Source organism: Periophthalmus magnuspinnatus, chromosome 8 (genome assembly GCF_009829125.3).
Source record: "Periophthalmus magnuspinnatus isolate fPerMag1 chromosome 8, fPerMag1.2.pri, whole genome shotgun sequence".
NCBI lineage: Eukaryota > Metazoa > Chordata > Actinopteri > Gobiiformes > Gobiidae > Periophthalmus > Periophthalmus magnuspinnatus.
Window position 1 is genome coordinate 13,415,255 of NC_047133.1, and position 22,366 is coordinate 13,437,620.

General features: G+C 40.1%; 2 protein-coding genes across 4 annotated transcripts; one reads left to right on the forward strand and one right to left on the reverse strand.

The window, feature by feature from the left end:
* Positions 1-106: 106 nt before the first annotated feature.
* On the forward strand, positions 107-16,455 carry LOC117374444 (SWI/SNF-related matrix-associated actin-dependent regulator of chromatin subfamily E member 1-like). 3 transcript variants are annotated; one of them, XM_055223864.1, is made up of 13 exons: positions 107-182; positions 647-702; positions 1,414-1,457; positions 2,640-2,738; positions 3,753-3,833; positions 5,761-5,892; positions 5,965-6,136; positions 6,611-6,783; positions 7,268-7,369; positions 8,459-8,589; positions 13,535-13,805; positions 14,854-14,983; positions 16,199-16,455. In XM_055223864.1, exons 2-13 carry the CDS (start codon positions 696-698, stop codon positions 16,438-16,440), a joined length of 1,584 nt encoding a protein of 527 aa, XP_055079839.1. In that variant the 5' UTR covers positions 107-182; positions 647-695; the 3' UTR covers positions 16,441-16,455. The 3 variants fall into 3 exon arrangements, with proteins under 3 accessions (XP_055079839.1, XP_033826456.1, XP_033826457.1); XM_033970565.2 differs by lacking the exons at positions 13,535-13,805; positions 14,854-14,983; positions 16,199-16,455 and adding an exon at positions 9,559-12,449 and having other exon boundaries at positions 3,753-3,845; positions 8,459-8,672; XM_033970566.2 differs by lacking the exons at positions 13,535-13,805; positions 14,854-14,983; positions 16,199-16,455 and adding an exon at positions 9,559-12,449 and having other exon boundaries at positions 8,459-8,672.
* Positions 16,456-18,642: 2,187 nt separating this feature from the next.
* Positions 18,643-21,952, reverse strand: rpl23 (ribosomal protein L23). The gene is made up of 5 exons (XM_033971483.2): positions 21,849-21,952; positions 21,141-21,224; positions 20,078-20,206; positions 19,346-19,459; positions 18,643-18,754 (listed from the first exon to the last, which is right to left on the reverse strand). The coding sequence occupies exons 1-5, from the start codon at positions 21,859-21,861 to the stop codon at positions 18,672-18,674; spliced, it is 423 nt and encodes a 140-aa protein (XP_033827374.1). The 5' UTR covers positions 21,862-21,952; the 3' UTR covers positions 18,643-18,671.
* Positions 21,953-22,366: the final 414 nt, after the last annotated feature.

Consider the following 22,366-nt stretch of genomic DNA (forward strand, 5'->3'; position numbering starts at 1 on the left):
AAATATGGCTCTGTGTGTGTCTTTCCATGTGCGTTCACAAATATAAGGAACGCTTATCCACATTAAATCAATAATTATTTACTTTTTATTTTGAAAGGATGCCCATGTGACTTGGCCAGTTTCCGGTGCAGACGGCGGCGTGAGCGCGCGGCCTGCACATTGTACAGACAAAGAGCGACGGAGTGAGTATTCATTCACTGATCTACTGTCTTTACACATATTGTCTTGATCTAGGTCTACTTGACCTATTCCATTGGAGTAAATTGTTTCTTGTAGATCTTATTAGTCTGTTCTTTGTTTACATCCCGTGTACAGCTCTAATAGCTTTGTCTGTGTAGCTAGCTTTGCGCTAACGCCAGTGTTATCACTCCAATCTCCAGTCGAGTTTTGTTCTTGTCTTCTGTGGATTAGAAGTTAAAAAGAGCTACACTTAGACTAGTTTACTGCTGGCATTCGCTTTATGCAGCTCAAAGATGGCCTCAAGTCGCTAAAATGAATGGATGAGTCCTGGAGCCCGTTTCTTTGTTTGGGTTAGCGGCTGTAGGGCCAGACATGCTACTGTAGCATTAGTCTGAAGTTAGTGAATAAAGTAACTGCACTATTCGTTTACTTTTATCCCTATAACTGTTGTGGTCTCTCGTTACAGGTTTTTCATGATGTTCTGAGGCTGCAGAGCGGCTCACATTTCAGGCAAAATGTCAAGTAAGCAAAGCATCAAATGAATGAGATTTTCAAAACATTAACATTTTGAATATTGACTCATAAAGGCTTTAACCACATCTGACCGAACCATTTTATGGGATATATATACATACTTCACAACTTCACAAATTAATTTTTCACCTTTGTTAAAATAACAATCTATTTATCTGGGCTATAAAATAATAAGACAAATCTGATGCACTGAGGACAAACTGGGAGTGACACATGGGCCACACAGACTGTGACAGCGCCAAAAAACATATGTTTTTACAATACTGGAAACCATGTATCGCCCATGCTTAATAACTATATTGACTACTTGTAACCTTCTATTTTATTTACTATTATCACTAATATTCTCAGAGGCCTTTAAGTTTTCTATTTATGTATTTCTAGTTGTAAAACTGGCAAGGCCCATTATGTCCAGTGTTTTTGTAATAAAAATGTACAATTGTTGATATATTCTTACATTATTATTATTTTTTAATGAAAAACATTTTTGGTTTTGTTTATGAAATAGAAATTCTATTTTAATAAATCTTTTTTATATTATGAACAGTGAATTTCATTTAAAAAAAAACTTGATGGAGCTTCTGCTGATGTAATCTGATCTTATTTGATGTGGTATTGTTTTTTGTATATAATTAAAATAGCTTAAGTGTGCTCAATGGCTCTAGTTTAAAATTCCCTCTCGGTGGTATTTCTTTCCAGAGCGGCCCTCGTACGCCCCCCCTCCTCCTCCCGCCCCAACAACAGTAAGTCATCACTCGTCCTCCTTCCTCTCCTCTGTCATTCACTCTTTCTCTCTGTCCTGAACGCTCCACCGCTCCTTTCATTTCTCACCTTTTCTTGTCTCATATCCACACAAGGTCACTTTCTCCTATGTTGTTTTGTGTATGTTTGATTTTAAAGAGGTGTTGCAGTTGCATCAATTCTTGGTTATTTAGCATGCGTTAATTTCAAGAGACACAGGTGGAAATGGTTGTTGTGCGTGGTTGGTTATGTTTAACATTCAGGAGGCAGCGCACAGCAAAGTGGCAAAGATCTGCAAAAAGTCTAAGAGTTACATATTTTGCCAAGTAATGGAAATATTGTAAATGCAGGGATAAGTGACACAATCCAAGCTCCTGTAATGGAACAGTGGTGATTTTTACGGCAACATCAGCTCCCATTAGGCACTGCCGTTTTCTAACATCGAAGTCAGCGGACTTGTTTCTTTTATTAACTCATTTTAGATGAATATTGCAATTTTAAAATATAAAGATTATAACAAAGATCCGTGAGTGTCAGAGATTATAACTATATAGCAGACACAAGCACAATAGGTCTTTAGCTAATGCTCTGGTTGTCCAAACCTCATTTTGCTGACAAACAGACAGAAGACTTTGAAGGATTAAATTGGATGGCTTTATGTTCAAATGTGCTGATTTAATATGTATCGTGTTAATACATGAGATAAATATTAAAGATGGTCTGATAGGGATTTTTTGATATCTGGGGAAATCCTCCAATATCACAGATACTGGTGATAACCAATTTACCATCCCTAATTATATGAAGTACTTAAGACATTTTTGTTTTAGAAAAGAAAAATGTTACTGAAAGATAAAATTTAATTGAAAATTGAGGTTGGTCAATATGACGAAAATAATTGTGATTCCTTTTTGCCATAGCACCCAGCCCTAAGTGAAATTATAGTTTTACTATTTAGAGAAATACAATGATTATATTATTAAAAAGCATCTCTGTGTTGTGCGCTGTGTCTGAATGTTGGTTATCTCCTTTGCTTGTGCATGACATCACTAAGAAACAAACAAGTCCAAACAGTCCTATTCTTCTTATTCTTATAAAGAGTTTTCCCGTCTTTGAGTTGGCCCTCTTCCTCTTGTTTGTGACCCATTTCTCATTCGTGTTTTGTCTCATTTGTCTTCCATCAGCAAATGCCTTCCACCCCGGGGTTTGTGGGCTACAACCCTTACAGCCATCTGGCCTACAACAACCTCCGGCTGGGAGGGAGCTCCGGAGGCTCCGGCAGGGTAATGCATGCTCCACCCAGGGACCTGGACTGAGAACAAGGGAGGGACAAATGGGACACCTTACAGTTTTTTTTATTAGGTTTTATTTACTGTAGATGGCCAGGCTAAATGCTTTTTGCTTGTATGCATTGCAGACACACACAGTAGTTATCCATTAAGACAAACATAGAAACATTACATTCACAACAAAAAACGACTTACATTTGTGTTTGTTTTCAAGCGTGGAGGGTGGAACATTTGGAGAAAATATGAAGTATTACATTTTTGCAGCTTATAATGACCACTGTGATTGATATTCTATACGAGAGACACAGCAATGAAACAGATGCTGTCATGAATGGCTTTTGATTTATATCGTGATTAAAAAGCGACTTTGTAAATTGGCATTTGCTCTAAGTCATATGTGAGAAGTCCAAAAATGTATATTTTGTTTATTTTCAGCTATGGCTGCACAATTAACTGTTACCAAATAAAAATCGCAATTTGAATTGACACTATTGTCAACATGTAAAGGCTACAGTTTAGGTAATAGAATGTCCTCTGCAAATAACAAAATATCCTGTCTTTTTATAGAAAAACCTTGTACATGTAGTTTAGACCTCTTCAAACATGTTTGGAAGTACATGGGATTGTTGTATTAGTTTATAAATTCAGATTTCAGTCTTCAATCAGATTTGAATGCTCTTGTAGTTGAAGTATGATTCTTTTGGAAGTGCACATTGTAAACCCAAATATAACTGCAATACTTGTCAAAAAAATCGCAATCAGATTATTTTCCAAAATCATGCAGCCCTATTTTCAGCATATATGAATATCAATATATATCAAATGTTTTCTCTTCTATATACCGATCTTGAACCAGTTTTAAACTCTGATGTGCCACTCTGATGTGCCAATTTGCCAATTTTCATAGTTACTACACTTGCCATATATGATGTACTAATTGTTTTGGTCATTATTGTTTTACACAGCATTTGCCTTTGCTTCTCCTTGTCTCTCTGCCGCCCCCTACAGAACTCCTCAGGGATCACCGTCCCAAAGCCGCCTAAGCCTCCAGACAAGCCCCTGATGCCTTACATGCGGTACAGCCGGAAGGTAAGCAGGAAGGTAAGACACCCCTCCACGGTGTCTGCTTTTACTGCTTGTCCTCCCCTCCCCCTGAGCCCTGCCCTCCGGCCCAGGTGTGAGGGAGGAGCCAGCCCAAGCCAGGACGCCTCAGCACTACCTCCTCCTCCGCCGCCGCCGCAACCTATCTCTCTTGCACTCTTTCTCCTCTCTCTCTCTCGCCTACCTCGACGCCCTTGTAGCCTTAGCTCCTGTTTTTCATGCATACCAGAAAACTGTTACCGTAGGCCTGGACGACTACCTAGAGTGGGGAATCACAGGGTCCCTCACGATACATGCAACCTATACACATGCACATGATAAAGAAAAGAGGGGGAAAAAAGCATTGAATGAGAAGAGCTGTGTCCAAACTTTTGACTGGTAAACGTTTTGGACACACCCTCTCATTCAATGTTTTTTTTTTCTTTAATACTTTCTACCTTTTTTATATGCATACAGAAGACATCAAATATATTGAGCAAGACTCAAGATGTATGGAATTATGTATTAAAGAAAAAAGTTAAATAACAAGTAACCAATATCCCGAACAGGATATTGGCTGAAGCAGTATCACTGAAGCGATAACCCGATCCAGGAAAATTGGCTAAATCTAGTGTCGGTGCAGATATTCTACACCAGTATCGGTATCTGTGCTTCTCTACTTGGATTAGGCAAATCATAAAGGTTTCAGTTATTTATAACAAAAATAGTCTTGTGTATAAAACTGAATAATCCTTCGGATTAGACATCTACAAACATGTTTTGAATGCATGTATAGCATTAGTTTAGCTGTAAATGAGATTTCTATTGAACATGATTAACTGAATTTTAAGAACAAAGCCAAAAGATAATACAGAGCAAATGAAACTGCAGTCACAAGTTTACTTTATTACATTGCATTACATTACATTCCCCCCCCCAAGTCGTCCAGCCCTACATCTGTCTGCTCTTAAGTTTCCCCCTATCCTTTTGTAAATCTGGTAAACACATTGTATAGCCTACCAGTACCACAGTAGGATTTCCCGACACTCCTGACACACTATTTATTGACGAGGGATCAGATCTACAAAAACATAGAAGAAAAAGTAAAAACTGTAGAATGTCAGAATTTATAGTAAAAATTGATATTAGATTAGCCTTATTGTCTCCTTATGGACAAGCACAGGACAGGAAGTCTCACCAAGACTGATGGTCACTACACATTTACACTACTGAGAAGCAGAGGTGCACTGAGTATCCAAAAACTACTCAAGTAAGAGTAATGCCATTTCAAAATATTATTCATGTAGAAGTACAAAGTAGTTGAAAGAAAGAACTCGAGTGAAAAAGTATCTGGCACAAGTACTACTCAAGAGTCAGGATTTGAAGGAACACACATCTTCAAATCATTTCATATTGTTGACTTAAAGCTTTTGTCACTTACTCACAGAGAGAATAACTAAGTATAAGTACTATTACATTAAGGAATATATTACTCAAGTAAGGTAAATGCATGCTGCTAAATAAGTAATCAGAAAGCACAATTTCTTTAAAAAGTACTACCCACTTCTGCCAAGAACATTACATCACCACTTATGCATATGATGATCTCTAACCATTATAACTAGCAGCTGAGCAGATATGGTAGTATAGGGATTTCCATTGATGAAATGCCTGTCATCGATTTTACAGATGACATATTAATTTTAACTTGAAATGAGACTACATTAAACGTTTATGACACATTTCACCAAGATGCTTCATCAACATGCCATATACACAAACTAACCCAAAGCTGTATTTCTTTTCACTACTCTGTTAACGCCAACTTTTCTTAGTTTCTTTTATCTAATATTTTTATCATTGGTTTACCTGCTTTGTAATGACCAGTATTTCTGTCGGTGCTCCGTTGTTTGGCCTCATGTGGCACTAATTAAAGGTATGGGACCAAGTGAAGGCGTCCAACCCAGACTTGAAGCTGTGGGAGATTGGGAAGATCATTGGAGGCATGTGGAGGGACCTGACAGATGAGGAAAAGCAGGACTATCTCAACGAGTATGAGGCTGAGAAGGTACACCCATTTAAAAAAGCTATACGTCTTGTCACCATTTACTACTTTTACATTGACTTTTGCATCTCCCAGATTGAGTACAATGACTCCCTGAAAGCCTACCATAACTCACCAGCCTACCTGGCCTACATCAACGCCAAGAACCGTGCAGAGGCTGCCATGGAGGAGGAGAGTCGGCAGAGGCAGAGCCGCATGGACAAGGGCGACTCATACATGAGCATCCAGCCGGCTGAGGACCCAGACGGTGGGTTGCTCCTCTGATTTAACAGTTAGGCTGCCTGCACACGTTTTAATTTGATATTAAGGTGGTTTTTGCACTGCCACTAGTTCAGTCAACGTGAAAGAGGATTTGATCCGAGAGAGGTGTGCTTGGGCCGGTGTGAATCCAGCACTAATTCTGGAGCCCAGTAAATGGCTGCCACCACCACTCTCATCACTCTGAGCTGAAAGCAGCTGACCTACACAGTCCGCGGGGCACATAAAAGTGCTTGGAATTGAATAAAATGTGTTTTCTATATGAATGGGTTGAATGTTCACCTTACTAATTGGAACAACTTCAGTATGTAATATGAGTGCGCTCTGATGCAATGATGTAAACAGTGACTGTTCTGTGTGAGAATAGATTATTGAAAATATTAAATGATTAATATGTTTTGAATTGTTGTATTATGTTTACAAGAGCCTTAATATTTATATATTTATTTGTGTTTGTGTTCAGACTACGATGACGGGTTCTCAGTGAAGCACGCTGCGGCTGCTCGCTTCCAGAGGAACCACCGTCTGATCAGTGACATCCTGAGTGAGATCGTGGTGCCTGACGTGCGCTCTGTGGTCACTGTGGGGCGCATGCAGGTGCTCAAGAGGCAGGTGCAGTCCCTCATGGTGCACCAGGTAAAGTCACTGATGAATACTTTACTGAATACTACTTTAACCGAAGTTAAATCTGTGAACTGGACAAAAGTTGTAGGAGTGAAGATGTTTCGCTGCTCATCTTCAGTTCTAGTCAGATTACTGGTGGACACTACCTTATATCTGAGTTAGCGCCTCCCTTCAGATAGATATAAGGCAGTGTGCACCAACAATCTGACCAGAACTGAACAAGCGGCTTCACTCCTACAATTTTTTGTCCTGTTGACAGATTTCACTTCGGCTTTTACTTTTTTGTTTAAGTTTAGACGAGGAAGAGGAATCAACATATGGAACAGTTTTACTTTCACACTTATTTCTTCATTTTATTGGGATTTCTCTGTTGGTAGAAATTTGGGCCAACCAGCAACCAACCAACATCTGAGAACTGTTAAAGCATTATTTCTTGAAAGGACTTCTGCTTTACAGAGGTACTGCATTGGTGACACAGATCCTTTTTGTGTTTCAGAGAAAGCTGGAGGCTGAGCTGCTCCAGATTGAGGACAGACATCAGGACAAGAAGCGACGCTTCCTGGAAACCACAGACTCCTTCAACACAGAGCTCAAGCGGGTAAAGCGCTGACACTTATACAGGAAGCCTATTGTACAAAATATTTACTCAACAATATTTCCTCATCTAACTGAGAGAAAAAAGCATTAGCTCTATTCATGTTCATTTATCTAAATTTGAATAGCCATGGGTTCTCTTGCAATACATTATGAACATTATGATGAAGTGCCCCAATGCATTTGTAGTTTCATACACCTTTCCCAGTTACCTCTTTATTGCTCAAAAATGCCTTGCCTTGCCTTTTTCAAGGCAGGTTTATTTGTATAGCAAAATTCATACACAGAGTAATTTTAAAGTGCTTTACAGAATAACAAAAATACATTAAAATCACACAAATAAAAACATAAATAATCACAAATAATCATCATAAAATTAACATTAAAACAGAAGAGTGCAGAAGAAAATTTGAGCCTGGATTTAAATATTGCCAAAGTAGAGGCCTGTCTCACAAAAAAAAACAAAAACATGCATTCTTACTGTGAGCGGGATCGTCTCTGCCTACATGAGACAAGCAGGTAACACCAGCAAGCCAAGTTACAATTCAAATTTGCAAAGTAATAACATTTCCATGAAAAACAGAACTAGTTCAATTTAAATTGTCTGAAGTGGTCCAAAGTTATTCCTCACTTAACTTATGCATTCAGAGTATTCACTGTGATGAGTTTGTAAGTGCTTTTCACAACTCTGGGCCCAGAGCAGAGTTTATCGTGATCGTAAAAATAGCAACAATTACCATGCTAGCAGCTCACTTCCTGGCTCGGACAATAAAACACTTTATAATCAAGCCTGGTCATCAATCAAACCTTTTTTTTCAGTGACACGTCAAACGAAGGGGCTCATCGGTCACCTATGATTTACAAATCAAGCCAAATTTATGTCACCTCAGATTAACAGAATTTAGTGCTTCACTTATTGGTCCTGCAGAAATCATAGGTGTTTTAGAGCCCCCTGTAATATTTTTTTTCTGTTATTTTTTCCCAATACAGACGGATCATATGTGTCCCTGATTGGTTAATGCATCTGTCAATCAATTTCACACTGAATTTCTGAATATAACACAATGTTAAAGTGTGTTGTGTTGTGTTGCAGCTGTGCAGTCTGAAGGTGGAGGTCGACATGGAGAAGCTGGCCGCAGAGATGGCTGCGGCAGAGGAGGCGGCTCGTAAGCGGGCCGAAGAGAGGGAGAAGGAGGCCGCGGAGCAGGCCGAGAGAGCAGCCAAACAACAGGAGGACAAGCAAAACCACTCTGAGGCCTCTGCAGCAGGTGGCAAGGAGGAGGACAAGGACACGCCCATGGACACCGGTACGTCCTGCACTATGCGATACATGGAGACAGACTGTCAAAACTGCCCTTGCCCCTACCTAACTGACGTTAGTTGGGGCTAAATTCAGATGTAATGAAAATGAAAAAGGTTGGCATTATTCTGATGCCCCTCTGCAGAGACCTAAATATCTTCTACACTTGTTCTGCTTAAACATTTGCAAACATTAATTGCTTTTTAAGTCTGTTCTGATCATTTTTCAGACTTAAAGGCAGGATATGTAGCCAGTGATCTTACTAGTATAAAAATTTAACTGCAATCACAACTGAACCTGGGTGCTAGCGACTTGAACTTCATATTTTGGCACACTTTCAGGTTTTTCTCATTCTCGGTATATGGACAGGCCTCATGTGAAAACTCAGAACCTCCAAAATTCACTCAGAGCTGCAAAATAGAACATGAACATACTGTCCAATGTTTTTATAATTGAGAATAAATTCTTTAATTAATTAATTGTGTAAATAATAAATGAAAATATTTAGTTATTTAATGTAAGTATTAATCAGTATTAAGATCATCACAAGATCTGGAAAAACAAAACATTTTCAGAAATTGTTCTTGTGTGTATTCAGACTGAAATCGTCTGAAGGTGCAGTTATGCGTATGTCAAATCTGTTTTTTTGCAGAAACGCAGAGCATGACACATTGAAAATAAATCCTTCTATTCCCTGACCTAGTTTCAAAAAAAGTGAGCAGAAAGAAAATCAAGTCACAGTTCAACTTTCACAAAATCAAAGGATGATTTAAACATAAAAATCTGATACGTAATAAAATACTAAATTCTACATAAGCTAGAAATAAGCTAGTACACCCCTGCTTTGGGTTTGAAAAAGTCAAATTATAACTTTCTTTTCTCTTATCTATCAGATGAAACGTCCAGTGCAGAACCCGGAACCGAGTCCAAGCCTGTCACTGGGCCCCCCTCCGACCCGCCCTCCTCCTCCTCGGATAAAGCCTCCCCTCCGCCCGAGCCTCCAGGGGACAGCACCCCCAGCTCCGGAAGTGTCCCCCCCAGCGAGGACAGCAACAGCCTGCCCCCAGCGTCCTCAGAGGGGCCACTACCCACCAACACGGCCGCCGCCCCACCACTTCCCGAGGCTGCCGCTCCCAACCAGCCCCCACCGCCGACCCAAGAGGAACCAGTGCCTCCCCCAGTGCTCCCCCCACAACCGTTTGACATGTAGCTAATATGTGGCAAGGGTTGGGGTATGAAGGATAGGCTACATCCATACTAATGTATTTAAATATGAAGATGGGTGAAGTATCTTGCCAAAGGACATGACAATAATGCTGGTAGAAGGGATCAATTTGTCAAAGTTGGAAGCCAAGCAGCTCTACTAGATTAATTGTGTAATACAAAAAAATACATTCTCGCATCCTAATAACTCAAAATAGTTTAAATTGAGAAGATATCGCAAAAGACAATTGAATTCTGTCAATGAGACAAACGTTTTAAGAGTCAAGACATTTCGCCATTCACCCATGAGGCTTCTGCTGTTCTGACAGGGTACTGTAATTTACTGCCTTATATCTGTATGAAGGGAGGAGCCAACCGCGCCGAAACTAACACACCCCTGCGTAATCCCTCATTTGTCCAGGAGTGGTCCAATGTAGGAAAGATTTCAGTGGTAGTTCATTTGGTATTTGCAATCAAGATGTTTCAGCTCTCATCCAGAAGCCATTTTCAATTTGATGGAACTGGTTTGAGACGCTAGACACTTAACTCTGTGCTGTATAAATCCTAGTGTCTCAGACCAGTTCCATCAAAAATACAAGTGAGTTCAAAACATCTTGATTGCAAAAACAGTGTCCAGGTGTTTGTAGTAAAGTCAATTGACGTACCTTAAAGTGTGAACTACCCCACAATATGGACTGCTCTAAAGTGCGCACTATCATTTTTTGCATCCTCGGTCCTGTCCCTAATGGATGATACAACTCCTATTGGCATACTCCGAATATCCCTTTTGTACATATTCCCTCTTTAAAGATTTGTCCAGTTAACAAATTCAATTTTCTTTTGCGATAGAACCTACCTGGATTACACACACAATTGAGAATGTATTTTGAATTAGTCTGGATGTAGCCCCACTCGCCTTTCCAGCACTGGGAGATGGGAGACTGCATGTTCACTATAGCCTAATAATATCCAGCATGCCCATTTCACACCCAATAGTGACAATTCCAATAATAATAATAATCTGCACAGCCAAAGAAACCAGGTATTTAAATCAGGAGCACACTGACCAAGCCATTCCTCTGTCATGTTAATACACTCAGGATGTGTCCGAGTCCACGCAGAACCGCTTTAGTTCATCTTTTGAAGATGCTGAAAGTGAAAAGTTTTGCTCCTGTAATGGCTAAGCTGGACAAAAATGGTTCTGCTAACACTGCGAAAATGAGTTCAAATGACTAGAATTCTCAATGTTAATCTTGGGTTTTGACTAGTTGTGTTTAATTTGCGAGGCTAGATTTTTGGACTGGTTTTAATTTATTTTCTAAGCTCACAGTGGTTCACAATCAAAATCGCTCAAAAAATACAGTATTCCTTTCTGAGGGGGATTGTCACATTATTGAAAATCAGATATTAATTGATACTGAAACTAGTTTAGTATCTAGATACTTATTTGAGCAAGTATTGGACCACTGTGGAACATACCTGGACCACTGAGGGATTACACAGATATAAGACCACATGGGAATATAAAAAGTACTACAGTTTAAGTTTGAAATGTTTATATTATGACAGCACAAATTTCTTATATCATTACTTAAAATAAAAACAAAAGCAACAACGTACTATTGTTTTTTTAGCATCAATTCTTTGGCTCCAATGGTTTATGTCTCCAAATCTTATATTTAAAATGTGTAAAATGCAGGGTATTCACACTTGTACCAAAACAGACAACATGGACTACAAAACATTCTATCCATCATCCACTTTCTTCCGCGTATCCGGGGCCGGGTCACGGGGGCAGCAGTCTAAGTAAGGACTCCCAGACAAAACATTCTATGGACAGATAATTTTGAGAGAGGAAAATGTACTAAAACCAGTCCAAAATAGCTTGATAAAATTCCAACATCTAGACCAACTTACTAACAAAATCTATTCTGATGTACTCAATATTTAGAATTCACTAGATTTGAGCTCATTTTTGCAGTGCGCACGTGTACTCCGCCGCATATTTTAGCTCAGATACTGTCAATTAAACTACTGTGACGAGGGCATTTAATGGTTTACTTCCAATTCCACTGTGGTATTTTTCATTCAAGCAATTCCACAAAACATGAGATGGCCTTAGGAGGACCTCAACCCTATCTCCTTGTGAAACCTCACTATTTAACTCTACTACTGTAACTTTGTTTTTAGAGAGATACTAGAATAGAACATTTAAAACTGCTCAAGTACTGAACCCAAAAATGTAATAACAGTAACACGAAATACTACGCATGCTTCACAATTGACTTGAGTAATGAGAGAGAATGTTCTAAGGGCTGATAAAGTTAGCCTGGTGAAAGTCCATGTCCAAATAGCCTTCACTGTGTAGGGTGCCACCATTTTGAAAGCTACTGATGATCTAGTGTCCTTGATTAGTCCTCCTCTTCCTCTTTGCTCAGTGTAACCTCAGTCATGTATGCATTGAAGACTGTTGTTTCTTACTAGAATTGGACTGTTTTAGTAATAAAGAATTATAGCTTTGTTTTTGCATCTTTTGTACTTCCTGAATTTCTCTATCCAAATAAAGAGTTTCTGTTACTGATGTTTTTGTTTTGTCAACTTATTTACTTGCTTATAGTGCTGGGGAAGTGGCATTTAAAAAAAAAAATACTGTGTAAAAGTAATTTGTTTAATTCATTACTTGGGGGTTACATTAATTGCAACGTACAAGTTAAGTTTTATGTTTTATTAATGATATTTAAATGGAACACACTGCCTTGCTGGTGTCATCTAAATAGTATTTTCTTAGTAAATTTATTTTCACAGTGATACATTACACGGTGGCGTTCTTTAAAATTGTAATATATTTCAGTAGCTGTACCTAATGACTTAAGTTATACCTACAACTACTAGTTTAGGCAGGCATGTAGGCTGTGTAATGCTCCAAATGTAGCCTAATACCAGGTCAATTATTAGATGTCTTTAACCAAATGGCACAGTTGTTAAAGCATAGCCTTATATGGTCAAAACTCTAAGAATAATCTTGGAGAAATTCAATTTCTGTGCTGTACTGAAGGCTTTCACCTCCAGCTCAGTCCTTGTCTTGGCCTATGTCATCAGAGGTATAATGCTCCCTACAATGGAAGCAAACCCAGACTGGACTGCACTAGACTGGATGTGCTGAAGGATCATGTCTCCAGGTGCTGGGGCCTGTACTGATGGTAAATACACTTCTGCGTTATAACTCCAGCCTCATGTCTCTTCTCTTAAACTCTGGGGCTACTGCAGCTGATTCTATAACTGATGTTATTCTGAGTTGATTTCATTCAACATTCAAGTTTAACAGAATCCTCTTCAGTAAATTTTTAAATCCAAATTATATTCTAGGAGTCGCAAATTATTAAACCTCGGTACATTTATTTCAGTGTCAGATTTGTAAAACTAACTTTTGTAAGTCCACATGAGTGATTCTCTTGAGCTGTGGAGAGGCGCGCCCGCTCGGTTACGCCCCCTGTCTGTGGAGAGGCGTGCGCGCTCAGAGCCAGACGCGGTCGGATGTTGATGTTAAACTTGAGCAGAATCCCGTGTGGAGAGGACCATGCCCCGGGGACTTCTCCCTCTCCTGTCTGGACTGATGCTGCTGGGCGCGTCTCCGTGGTGCCTTTTCGCGGAGTTCTCGTCCAAAACTGAAGACTACGAGTTTGGGGACTACCGCGGGAAGTGGTGCCTGGACGACCACGGTTTCGTGTACGCCATCGGTGAGGTGTACTACCCTAGCCCGTCCGCGTGTCCCTGCACGTGCACGGCTGACGGGCCGGTGTGCGTGCGGCCCAAGTGTCCGCGCGTCCATCCCCGGTGCACGCGCATCCGATACAAGGGCTGCTGTCCCGTGTGCGAGGCCATCGCGCGCGTGTGCGTGTACCGAGGCAAGACTTACAGGCTGCTCGAGGAGTTCTGGGTGAGTTTGACTGTCATCATCATCCTGCACATCCAGAGCAGTGGAGGGCTTTACTGTAGCTGACCTTTGAACTTTCACATAATATATGACACGAAGTTTGTCAGGTCCAGTCTCTTTAAAGAGCCCATATTCAATTATTTTCTGATCTACATTATAATGTTGTTTCTTCATCAAAAACATACTCATAGTTGTTTGTTTTTTGGGTTTTTTTTTGGCCATTCACAAGTGTTTAATGCTCAAACGCTGCATATTTAGAGTTCTTCTCACAAATGGAAAACACTCTATTCCACCTTGTGATGTCATGTGGTAATACAGGAAGTGCTCCACTGTGTTTTTAAACTCCATACACCTTCACTAGAATCATTTGGATAATTTCAGCCCTGGAATTGAACATCTCTACTGAACATTTGGAGATGTAGACAGACTAATAATAAACAGTTATTCAAACATGTGTGAATGAAACAAAACACAACTCCAGGTATGTTTCTGAGGAGATAACAACATTACAACGGGGCTTAAACCTCACAAGAGTCAGTTTTGTGTAATATGGGATATGCACTAATGATGCACCATGTAACTTTTCCGGTGGAGGGCCTGCCACCTGCTTATTCTAGTGAATATCCCCCTCTAATGTATTAAACGTGTCTATATGGCATTTATTCAATTACAGTTGTTTTTATTACTCATAAAGTACTTTGTAAAAATACCTTGTGCATTATTACTATAAGTGGTCATGCCGCTCCACGGATCTGATGAGTAGCCTGGCCTGGTGGTAGCTTACTTGTCTACATGGATAGATATGTGCTTTGCCTTATTGTGGAGCATTCCAGGTAAAGCATCTACTCCATCTCCATAGAGACAAGCAACAAAGTTACATAATGCAACTTTAAACATATAAATAAACAGCCACTTTAGAGCAAATAAGTCTCTGCACTCACGTCCTATATATTGCGTTAGGTAGATGTCCACAGTCCCTGGAGTTGTGGCAGAGTGGTTAGCCTTGCAGTACGTACATGTATATCCCTGTTGTTGTGCATTGTGTGTGCAGGTGTCCCGCTGTGAGCGCTGCCGCTGTGGATCTAACAGAGAGGTGTACTGTACCATCTCCGACTGTCCCGCCCCCCACTGTGTCAACCCCACCTACGAGCCAAACCACTGCTGCCCCATCTGCAAGACCGGTCAGAGAGTTTAGTTATATTACACCACTGAATATATTACACCATCATGTGAACTGTCCCATCTGCAAGACCAGTGAGAAGCTAAGAGGATTTTACTATGTTCCTTTATTATTCTATTATTCATTATATTGAACCATCACATATTGGTGGATTGAGCAAATATCATGCTATAGCTGTTTATTTGCTCTTATAGAAATGTGCTTTGGAGATGTGGCGCAACATAAAACAGTCAATAATAAAATAATTAAAAAAACAGATTTCATATATCAAATATGGATAATATAAGGCAGATAAAGATAATGAGTAAAATAAACTAATACCAAATATGCAGTATGGGCTGTTCAAGTAACCTGACAGTGTTATAGAGTGACCTGTATTATAAAGTGACAGGTGTTTTAAAGTGACAGATGTTACAAAGTGACAGGTGTTTTAAAGTGAGAGGTGTTACAAAGTGACAGATGTTATAAAGTGACAGGTGTTATAAAGTGACAGGTGTCCTAAAGTGACAGGTGTTTTAAAGAGACAGGTGATTTAAAGTGAGAGGTGTTATAAAGTGACAGGTGTTATAAAGTGACAGGTGTCCTAAAGTGGCAGGTGTTACATAGTGACAGGTGTTATAGAGTGACAGGTGTTGTTTCAAGTGGCAGGTGTTCATGAGTCCAACATCAGAGTTGAAGAAAGTTCTTCTGGTGACTCAGAGATGGCCGTGTAGCTGCACCATCATCTGAGCTGGCAGCTTGCCTTTCCTCAGATGCCCTCCCTCTACTGGGTCTTCTGGATGAGGGAGCTGATGGTCGGAGCTCATATACTGGTGGTCTTGCGTCACAGTGTTATGTCATACTCTCTTTTCTGACCAGTCCCTATTTTCCGAAGCTTTATACATGATCCAAGAATAGAACATGGTTTTAATACACAGCTCACAAAGGAGCAGATGGAGGAGGGCTCTGTTACATCACTGTGTTTAAAGCTCTGCTGCTTAATCACAGATCTGGCAACGTATCAGCCTCCCTGTCACTCATGCTTACGAGTCTGTTATGATCATATTTAAGTAATATGAGGAAAAAGGTTTAGCTTGTTGTGATGTCAGATGGCTCATGGGTGCTGGTCTCATTCAGGCTACAGGTGAATTATTGTCGTTTTGGCTACTCTATGCACCTCTGTGTATTATAGTTTTATGTCATCTCCAGTATAACCTTTCACTCCCTCTGATTCCAGGGCCAAACTGCTTCGTGGGGAACAGGATCATACCGGCCGGAGAGCGGGTGAGTGTGGACGAGCACACTGTCTGCTATTGCACATACCGGGAGGGCACCTGGCATACTCATCCTTACGCCACCTGTGAGGAGCACCCCAAGGAGAGCTCCAGCACCCCCAGCCCCGAGCCTCCACAACCACCCAGAGACCAGGACTCCAGCCAGGGGAGGGGATACGGGCCCAGGCTGGAGATGATACCCTGAGGGAGGAGGGCAAGACCAGGGCAATGCCCTAAGAGATGGCACTCACATCAGATGGAACAAAAGTGTGTTTGATAGATTTAGTTCATTGAGAGGTGGGTAGTGTAGCCAAAATGATATTACTCAAGTAGAAGTAGTGGTCCAAGAAATCACTCAAGTAAGAGTAAGAACTATTTGGGTAAATGTTGACTCAAGTAAAAGTAATTGTATATAAGTACCTAACTATCTGGATGTAACATCGGATTGAAGTTAATGCACTTGGAAGGACAAAACATTAGATGATGCATAAAATCTGGTATTGTCAAATCATTTCATATTGTCGACATAAAGCTTTAGTCATATAGACTTACTCACAGTGGGAAGAGTAACCAAATCTTTTTCTCCAGTAAGAGTACTGTTACATTATATTGCTCAAGCAGGAGTAAAAGTATGGTGTCTGGAGAATACTCTGAGAAGTAAATTGTTTTGTTACTTTGTCAGTAAATGAGTTCTACCAGCTCTGGGTTCATGTTGATCCCATTTAAAATTGTAGCTAAGGCCGTATATTGACCTGGTTCATGGTTAATATGTCTGTAATAGTATCAAACGTTCACATTTGCATTTGTGCATTATCTTGTCATTTTAGAATAGTTGAAGCCACATTATCGTAGAGCATCCAAACAAACTGTATCACCTGTACTTTGGTAAAACGTCTGTAGTAAGTGTGCAGATTTGAGCTGTATTGGAAAAACCTTGTGAATCAAATGGACCTTAATAACCATCATCAGTCTCAAAGCTCTCCATTTTGTGTCCAGTATTATACATTAAACTGGTTGTACATTATATTTAAAGGTGCACTGTGTCACTTTTCTGGTGGAGGGTGATCATATGCTTGTCTCAACAGATGCGATTGCTTTGCCTGATGTTCTGCAGTATGGCATTAAACTTATTTATCTCCATGGAGACAAGCAGGTGGCCAGATCTGTGGAGAGGCATGCCTGCACATACAAGGTATTTTGACCATTCATCAGAAAAACGACATAGTGCACTTTCACGCTGCTTATTTAGTAATACTGTTCAATAAAAACTGTTGCAGGTAATTGGTCTTCAACATGTGTGCTCCTAAAAATGATGGTGAAATATAGCCTATTTGTGTACGTATTTTAACAGATCCATAATTTGTTCCTAAAATAAATGTATAATTGAGCATGTCTTCTATGTATTAGTAACTGTCACTATTTGGCTGTACTGTTGTCACCCATCACCATCAGCTGCAATACATGGTGCTGGTCTCATTCATGATGCAGGTGAAGCGTGGTACAGGTGGTGCCCTAGTTGCTGTTCCGTGCCCTGCTGCTCTGCCCACTGGAACCCTCTTATGTAATGTTATGTAATGTTATGTCAGGTTTGTGCTGGGGCCAGCTGGCATCAGGCTTCACCTGTATACATGTCACCAGGGAAACCTGCCCTCTTCTCTGGAACCTCCAAGACAGTCCAGGTCTTCTCCATATTGTGTGTAGCAGCATCGTGCTCCTTTGACTTAGGTCTCATGTTTGTGACTAACGTATTTAAACAGTCCATTTTCAATAAACGCAATTAATTTTAGCAATAAAGGCTTCATGTTTAGCTTTGGTCATAAGAAGCAACACTAGGATCTCTATAGTTTTTAACTGCTGTCAGACTGCAGTTTTGTTGATCTGGTTTATGGTAAATATCGCCAATTTTGGGCAGATTCACAAAAAAAGGCATTCTTCAGTAACAGTATAAATATGTAAATGTGAAATTTTTGTGATGCCATTATTCAACCCCAAAGATGTGACTGTAGAAAGGACTTTTAACACTTAAAGCCTCCCTCAGACTGCACCCGGTCCAGCTGTGACTCCAGTGTCTGAGTTAAGAAACAAGATTAATATAACACATTACTGAAACCAATCCCAAATAAAAATGTTAAGCCTAAACTTCACTTTATGGCAGACTCACTGTTGTTGAAAGTCCTCACTAGTGTTATATAGGCCTCTGCCCTGTCTGAAATTATGACAATTCCAGGATGTGAATGCCCCCCTTTACTACAGCCAGTAGCTTGTCTTCTACCTTGGCCAGATCTCCTAAATAAGATTCTGAATCTCAATGGGACCTCCTCGTTAAATAAAGGTAAAAAAATATATATATAAAAAGTGATTACATAAGGCTGTTTATCCAGATCACAATAAAGACTCAGGACTTGTTTTAACAACATTTATTGAAAACAGTGGGGCTCATGCAATGCTGCCGGCGTTGGAGGCGATCCTGGGCCAGAGGTCTGCACACTCTTTGGCCACTGGGCCTGTGATGGCTGAACCTGCAGACAGACATTTACATTAGGCCTTTTAAAACAAAACACTACAATGAAGCAGAGAGTTTCAATTAGGGCTAGATGATAATCTAATCATGAGCTCATCATTTAGATATTATCCCATTTTGGCGAGATATTTATATTGTGATTCAGTAATTCCCCATTTAATGTTGATATAGGCTCAAAAACAGACTTTCCCAAAAAAACAAAAAAAAACAAAACACATTTCCTGTTGGTCAGTCTCCTGTCATGCTGTGAGTGACAGGTGGGTTAAACAATCACAATGAAGAATGAACTCAAGAGCAGGAGTTAGCTTTTACAGTCAATATAGACATCGAGTTTACATGAACTGTGAGACTGATTTAGCATATCACCCATCTCCAACTTTAATACACTCTGCAAGTCTCAAAACACCAAATCTGGACAGATAGTTGATTTGTCTCATCACTGATTGAGCTCAGTCAGTCACAGTAGCACTGCTGTCTCACCCACAGTGAAGACTCTCTCTGCCCTCCTACGACAACTCCCCCAGCCACTGAGCAGACAGGACAAGTGCTTTTTGGAGGAACCACACATCACAAATGAGACCATACGCACCTTTCATTTCTCCTTTGTTGTTTACTATGACCCCAGCATTGTCTTCAAAGTATAGAAACACTCCATCTTTTCTTCGATATGACTTCCGCTGCCGGATCACCACCGCAGGATGCACTGCAGAGACAAGTCAGGGAATCACTTTGCAGTCACATCCATGCCGTAATGATATGCACTATTGTTTAAGATGCAGTGCCAATTTTGAGGTCCCAAAATCCATAAGCCATTATTAGAAGTCCTATCCAACCATTCAGTTAGTCTCTGAAAATCAATGATGCTGCTAAAATACAACTTTAACGAAGCTCTTGCCATGGTAATCCATAGAACACAGCATCATGTGTCAAATTGTCTATTAAATATCACAAAAAAAGAAAAAAAAGAATTGATGCAGTTTTAATCATCAAATGTAATTACAATTGTGAGAAGCAGTGTCACTATTCTTGCCACCACAATAAGACTAGAGTAAAATTGTTTAATATACCACACTATTCTTCTAGTAGAGCAGGTATATGAAGCCACTTTCTGACGGAATAAAGTCAATGTGACAAACGGGCAGATAAAAAACACATGTAAGTTTCAATTTTAGGAGTATAGAGTTAGTTTTGCCTCCAACATGATTACTCTTTCAGGTTCTTGCACTAATAATGTTACTTAAATAATCCATGTTTGGTGCCAATCAGACACAGGCCAGATGTTCTAGCTTGTGAACAGTAAGTAGCGGTGCAACAGACTCACCCTTCTTCCTGAGCTCGGGCTTGCCTTTCTTGACTGTGGCCATCACCATGTCCCCCACTCCAGCAGAGGGCAGGCGGTTCAGGCGGCCCTTGATGCCTTTTACAGAGATGATGTACAGGTTTTTGGCACCTGTGAGGACATAAATACATACATACATTAGAAGAGTACAGAAGGGCTGCAAGATTAAATCACAATTTGAATGGGTGCAATTAGCAAATCACAAAGGCTGCAATCGTTGAAGTAGCACAACTTCTTCCACAAACATCCACTTATTCTGCATAAAAACACTGAAATGTGATTCTTGTATCAATTTGTCAGTTCATATTTCAGTCTTTTTAAAAAATTCTTCTGGATGCTTTTAAAATATGAACTATGAACAGAATCCTATAACGTACATCTTAAACCTAAAAAACAAGATAAAAACCCTCAAACATACCAATATTTTTTTTATTTTTTACTTTCAGCCATACTGTGGGTCCTGCATAGATTTGTCTCATCACTGATTGAGCTCAGTCAGCCACAGTAGCACTGCCGTCTCACCCACAGTGAAGACTCTCTCTGCCCTCCTACGACAACTCCCCCAGCCACTGAGCAGACAGGACAAGTGCTTTTTGGAGGGACCACACACCAAAGTACCATTTTAGAACAGCAATAAGCCAAGCCAATACAAACCGAACAGACAGTTTACCACCTTAAACCTCATTTAAACTGTCAAATATAATGCAATGTATTGATATTGCAACACTGGCCAGCGGAATAATATTACTAGTCTGAATATATATAATAATCCATAATATATCCATCTGACAGATTTACTTTTCATTTTAAATAAAAGTGCAAAACAATTGTATATATTTTATATTAGCCCTTAATTTTGATAATCGTTTTAATAGAACTGAAAGCAGTGTTAAAAAGTACACAAATATAGCAATTTGATATCCCATCTACATCGCATACATACATATGCCTTCCAGAATTGTGCAGCCGTCATTTAATTGAACAATATCCAGATATCAGCCCTCAGTGTTCCACAGTGTGCATGGAGCGTTCACAGTTGTATTACCTGTGTTGTCTGCGCAGTTGATGACCGCTCCTACTGGGAGACCCAGGGAGATGCGGAACTTCGCTCCAGAAGAACCTCCACGTCCTGAAGAAAAACACCATTAACATAAACTCGTGTTCATATTTGACTCAAAGGTTCAGAATGAAGCATGCAACATGGAGAACCAATGAGGCACTGAAGACTGCCATTGAGGGTTCTATGACTGAGAAGATTTATTCAGCATCTGCATGTGAAATAGACATGCCTCAGACCTTTTATTTCCACCAAACACCTTAAGCGGCGGTTTGTTTTTAATTTAGAAAATCTCGTCTCCCTCCTCAGACCTACGCCGGTGTGTGCTAGCTGTTAGCCTGAGCTAGCACAGACAGTGCTGCCATAGGACGTTCTCCATAATAACTGAAAACACGAGTACTTTGCTTCTATAGGAAATAGTTTATGAAACGACTTGTCACATACACATTTATCGGAGCCCTGGGTTGAGGGTGCTTTTCTACAACTACGGACATTATAGCGCTGAAGCGAAAGATGGCTTCCGCCGTGCACCCCCACATACAAAGCTCTAAAAGCATCAAATTAGGCAGAGTGACAGTAAACTACTAAACCTGGAGCATAGTGGCGGATGTTACATTTGACTTAAATGAGTGAATAAAGTCTGATTGTGTCTCTAAATGGCAGATTGCGGTGGATTTAAACGGTGAAAGCTCATACCTCTCTTAGACATTGCTGCAGCAGGGAAAGAGGAAGGCGGAGAAAGGAATGATGGGATATGAAGTCCGCCACAAGTACATCCGGGTCAGATGGCCACGCTCATCACTTTGCTTTAAAACAAATCACATTTATTCTCTGGAAAAAACTAGTAAGTAATAAATATATGCAGCCGAAATACACAGACCTAATATTGCATGTTTGTAAATGTAAAAATAAAGGATCTGTAACAGCAAATGGCGCGCTGTGATATCGCTGCAGCCGGGAGAGGGCAGCAGAGGAACACACTTAAAATTGACTTGTGTGTTGATTGGACTGTTATGGAATTTGGAGTTTTTGTCAGTACACAAATTACTTGACAAATATAATGTTTTTATTGCACTACGACATGCTTATATCTTTCAACATTCACATTTTCGCACACATAGACCAGGGGCCTCCTTTATAAATCTTGCTTACGCATTACGCATTGTGTAGGCGCCCTCTGCACCAGACGCGGGATTTATAAAATTAAGCCCAGC

Excerpts from the sequence above, each read along its gene's own strand:
- LOC117374444 (XM_055223864.1), top strand. Across the intron at positions 2,739-3,752 it reads GCTCCGGAGGCTCCGGCAGG|AACTCCTCAGGGATCACCGT; the intron begins GTAATGCATGCT and ends CGCCCCCTACAG. Across the intron at positions 7,370-8,458 it reads TCAACACAGAGCTCAAGCGG|CTGTGCAGTCTGAAGGTGGA; the intron begins GTAAAGCGCTGA and ends GTTGTGTTGCAG.
- rpl23 (XM_033971483.2), bottom strand. Across the intron at positions 20,207-21,140 it reads CAACTGCGCAGACAACACAG|GTGCCAAAAACCTGTACATC; the intron begins GTAATACAACTG and ends ATGTCCTCACAG. Across the intron at positions 18,755-19,345 it reads CAACAAAGGAGAAATGAAAG|GTTCAGCCATCACAGGCCCA; the intron begins GTGCGTATGGTC and ends GTCTGTCTGCAG.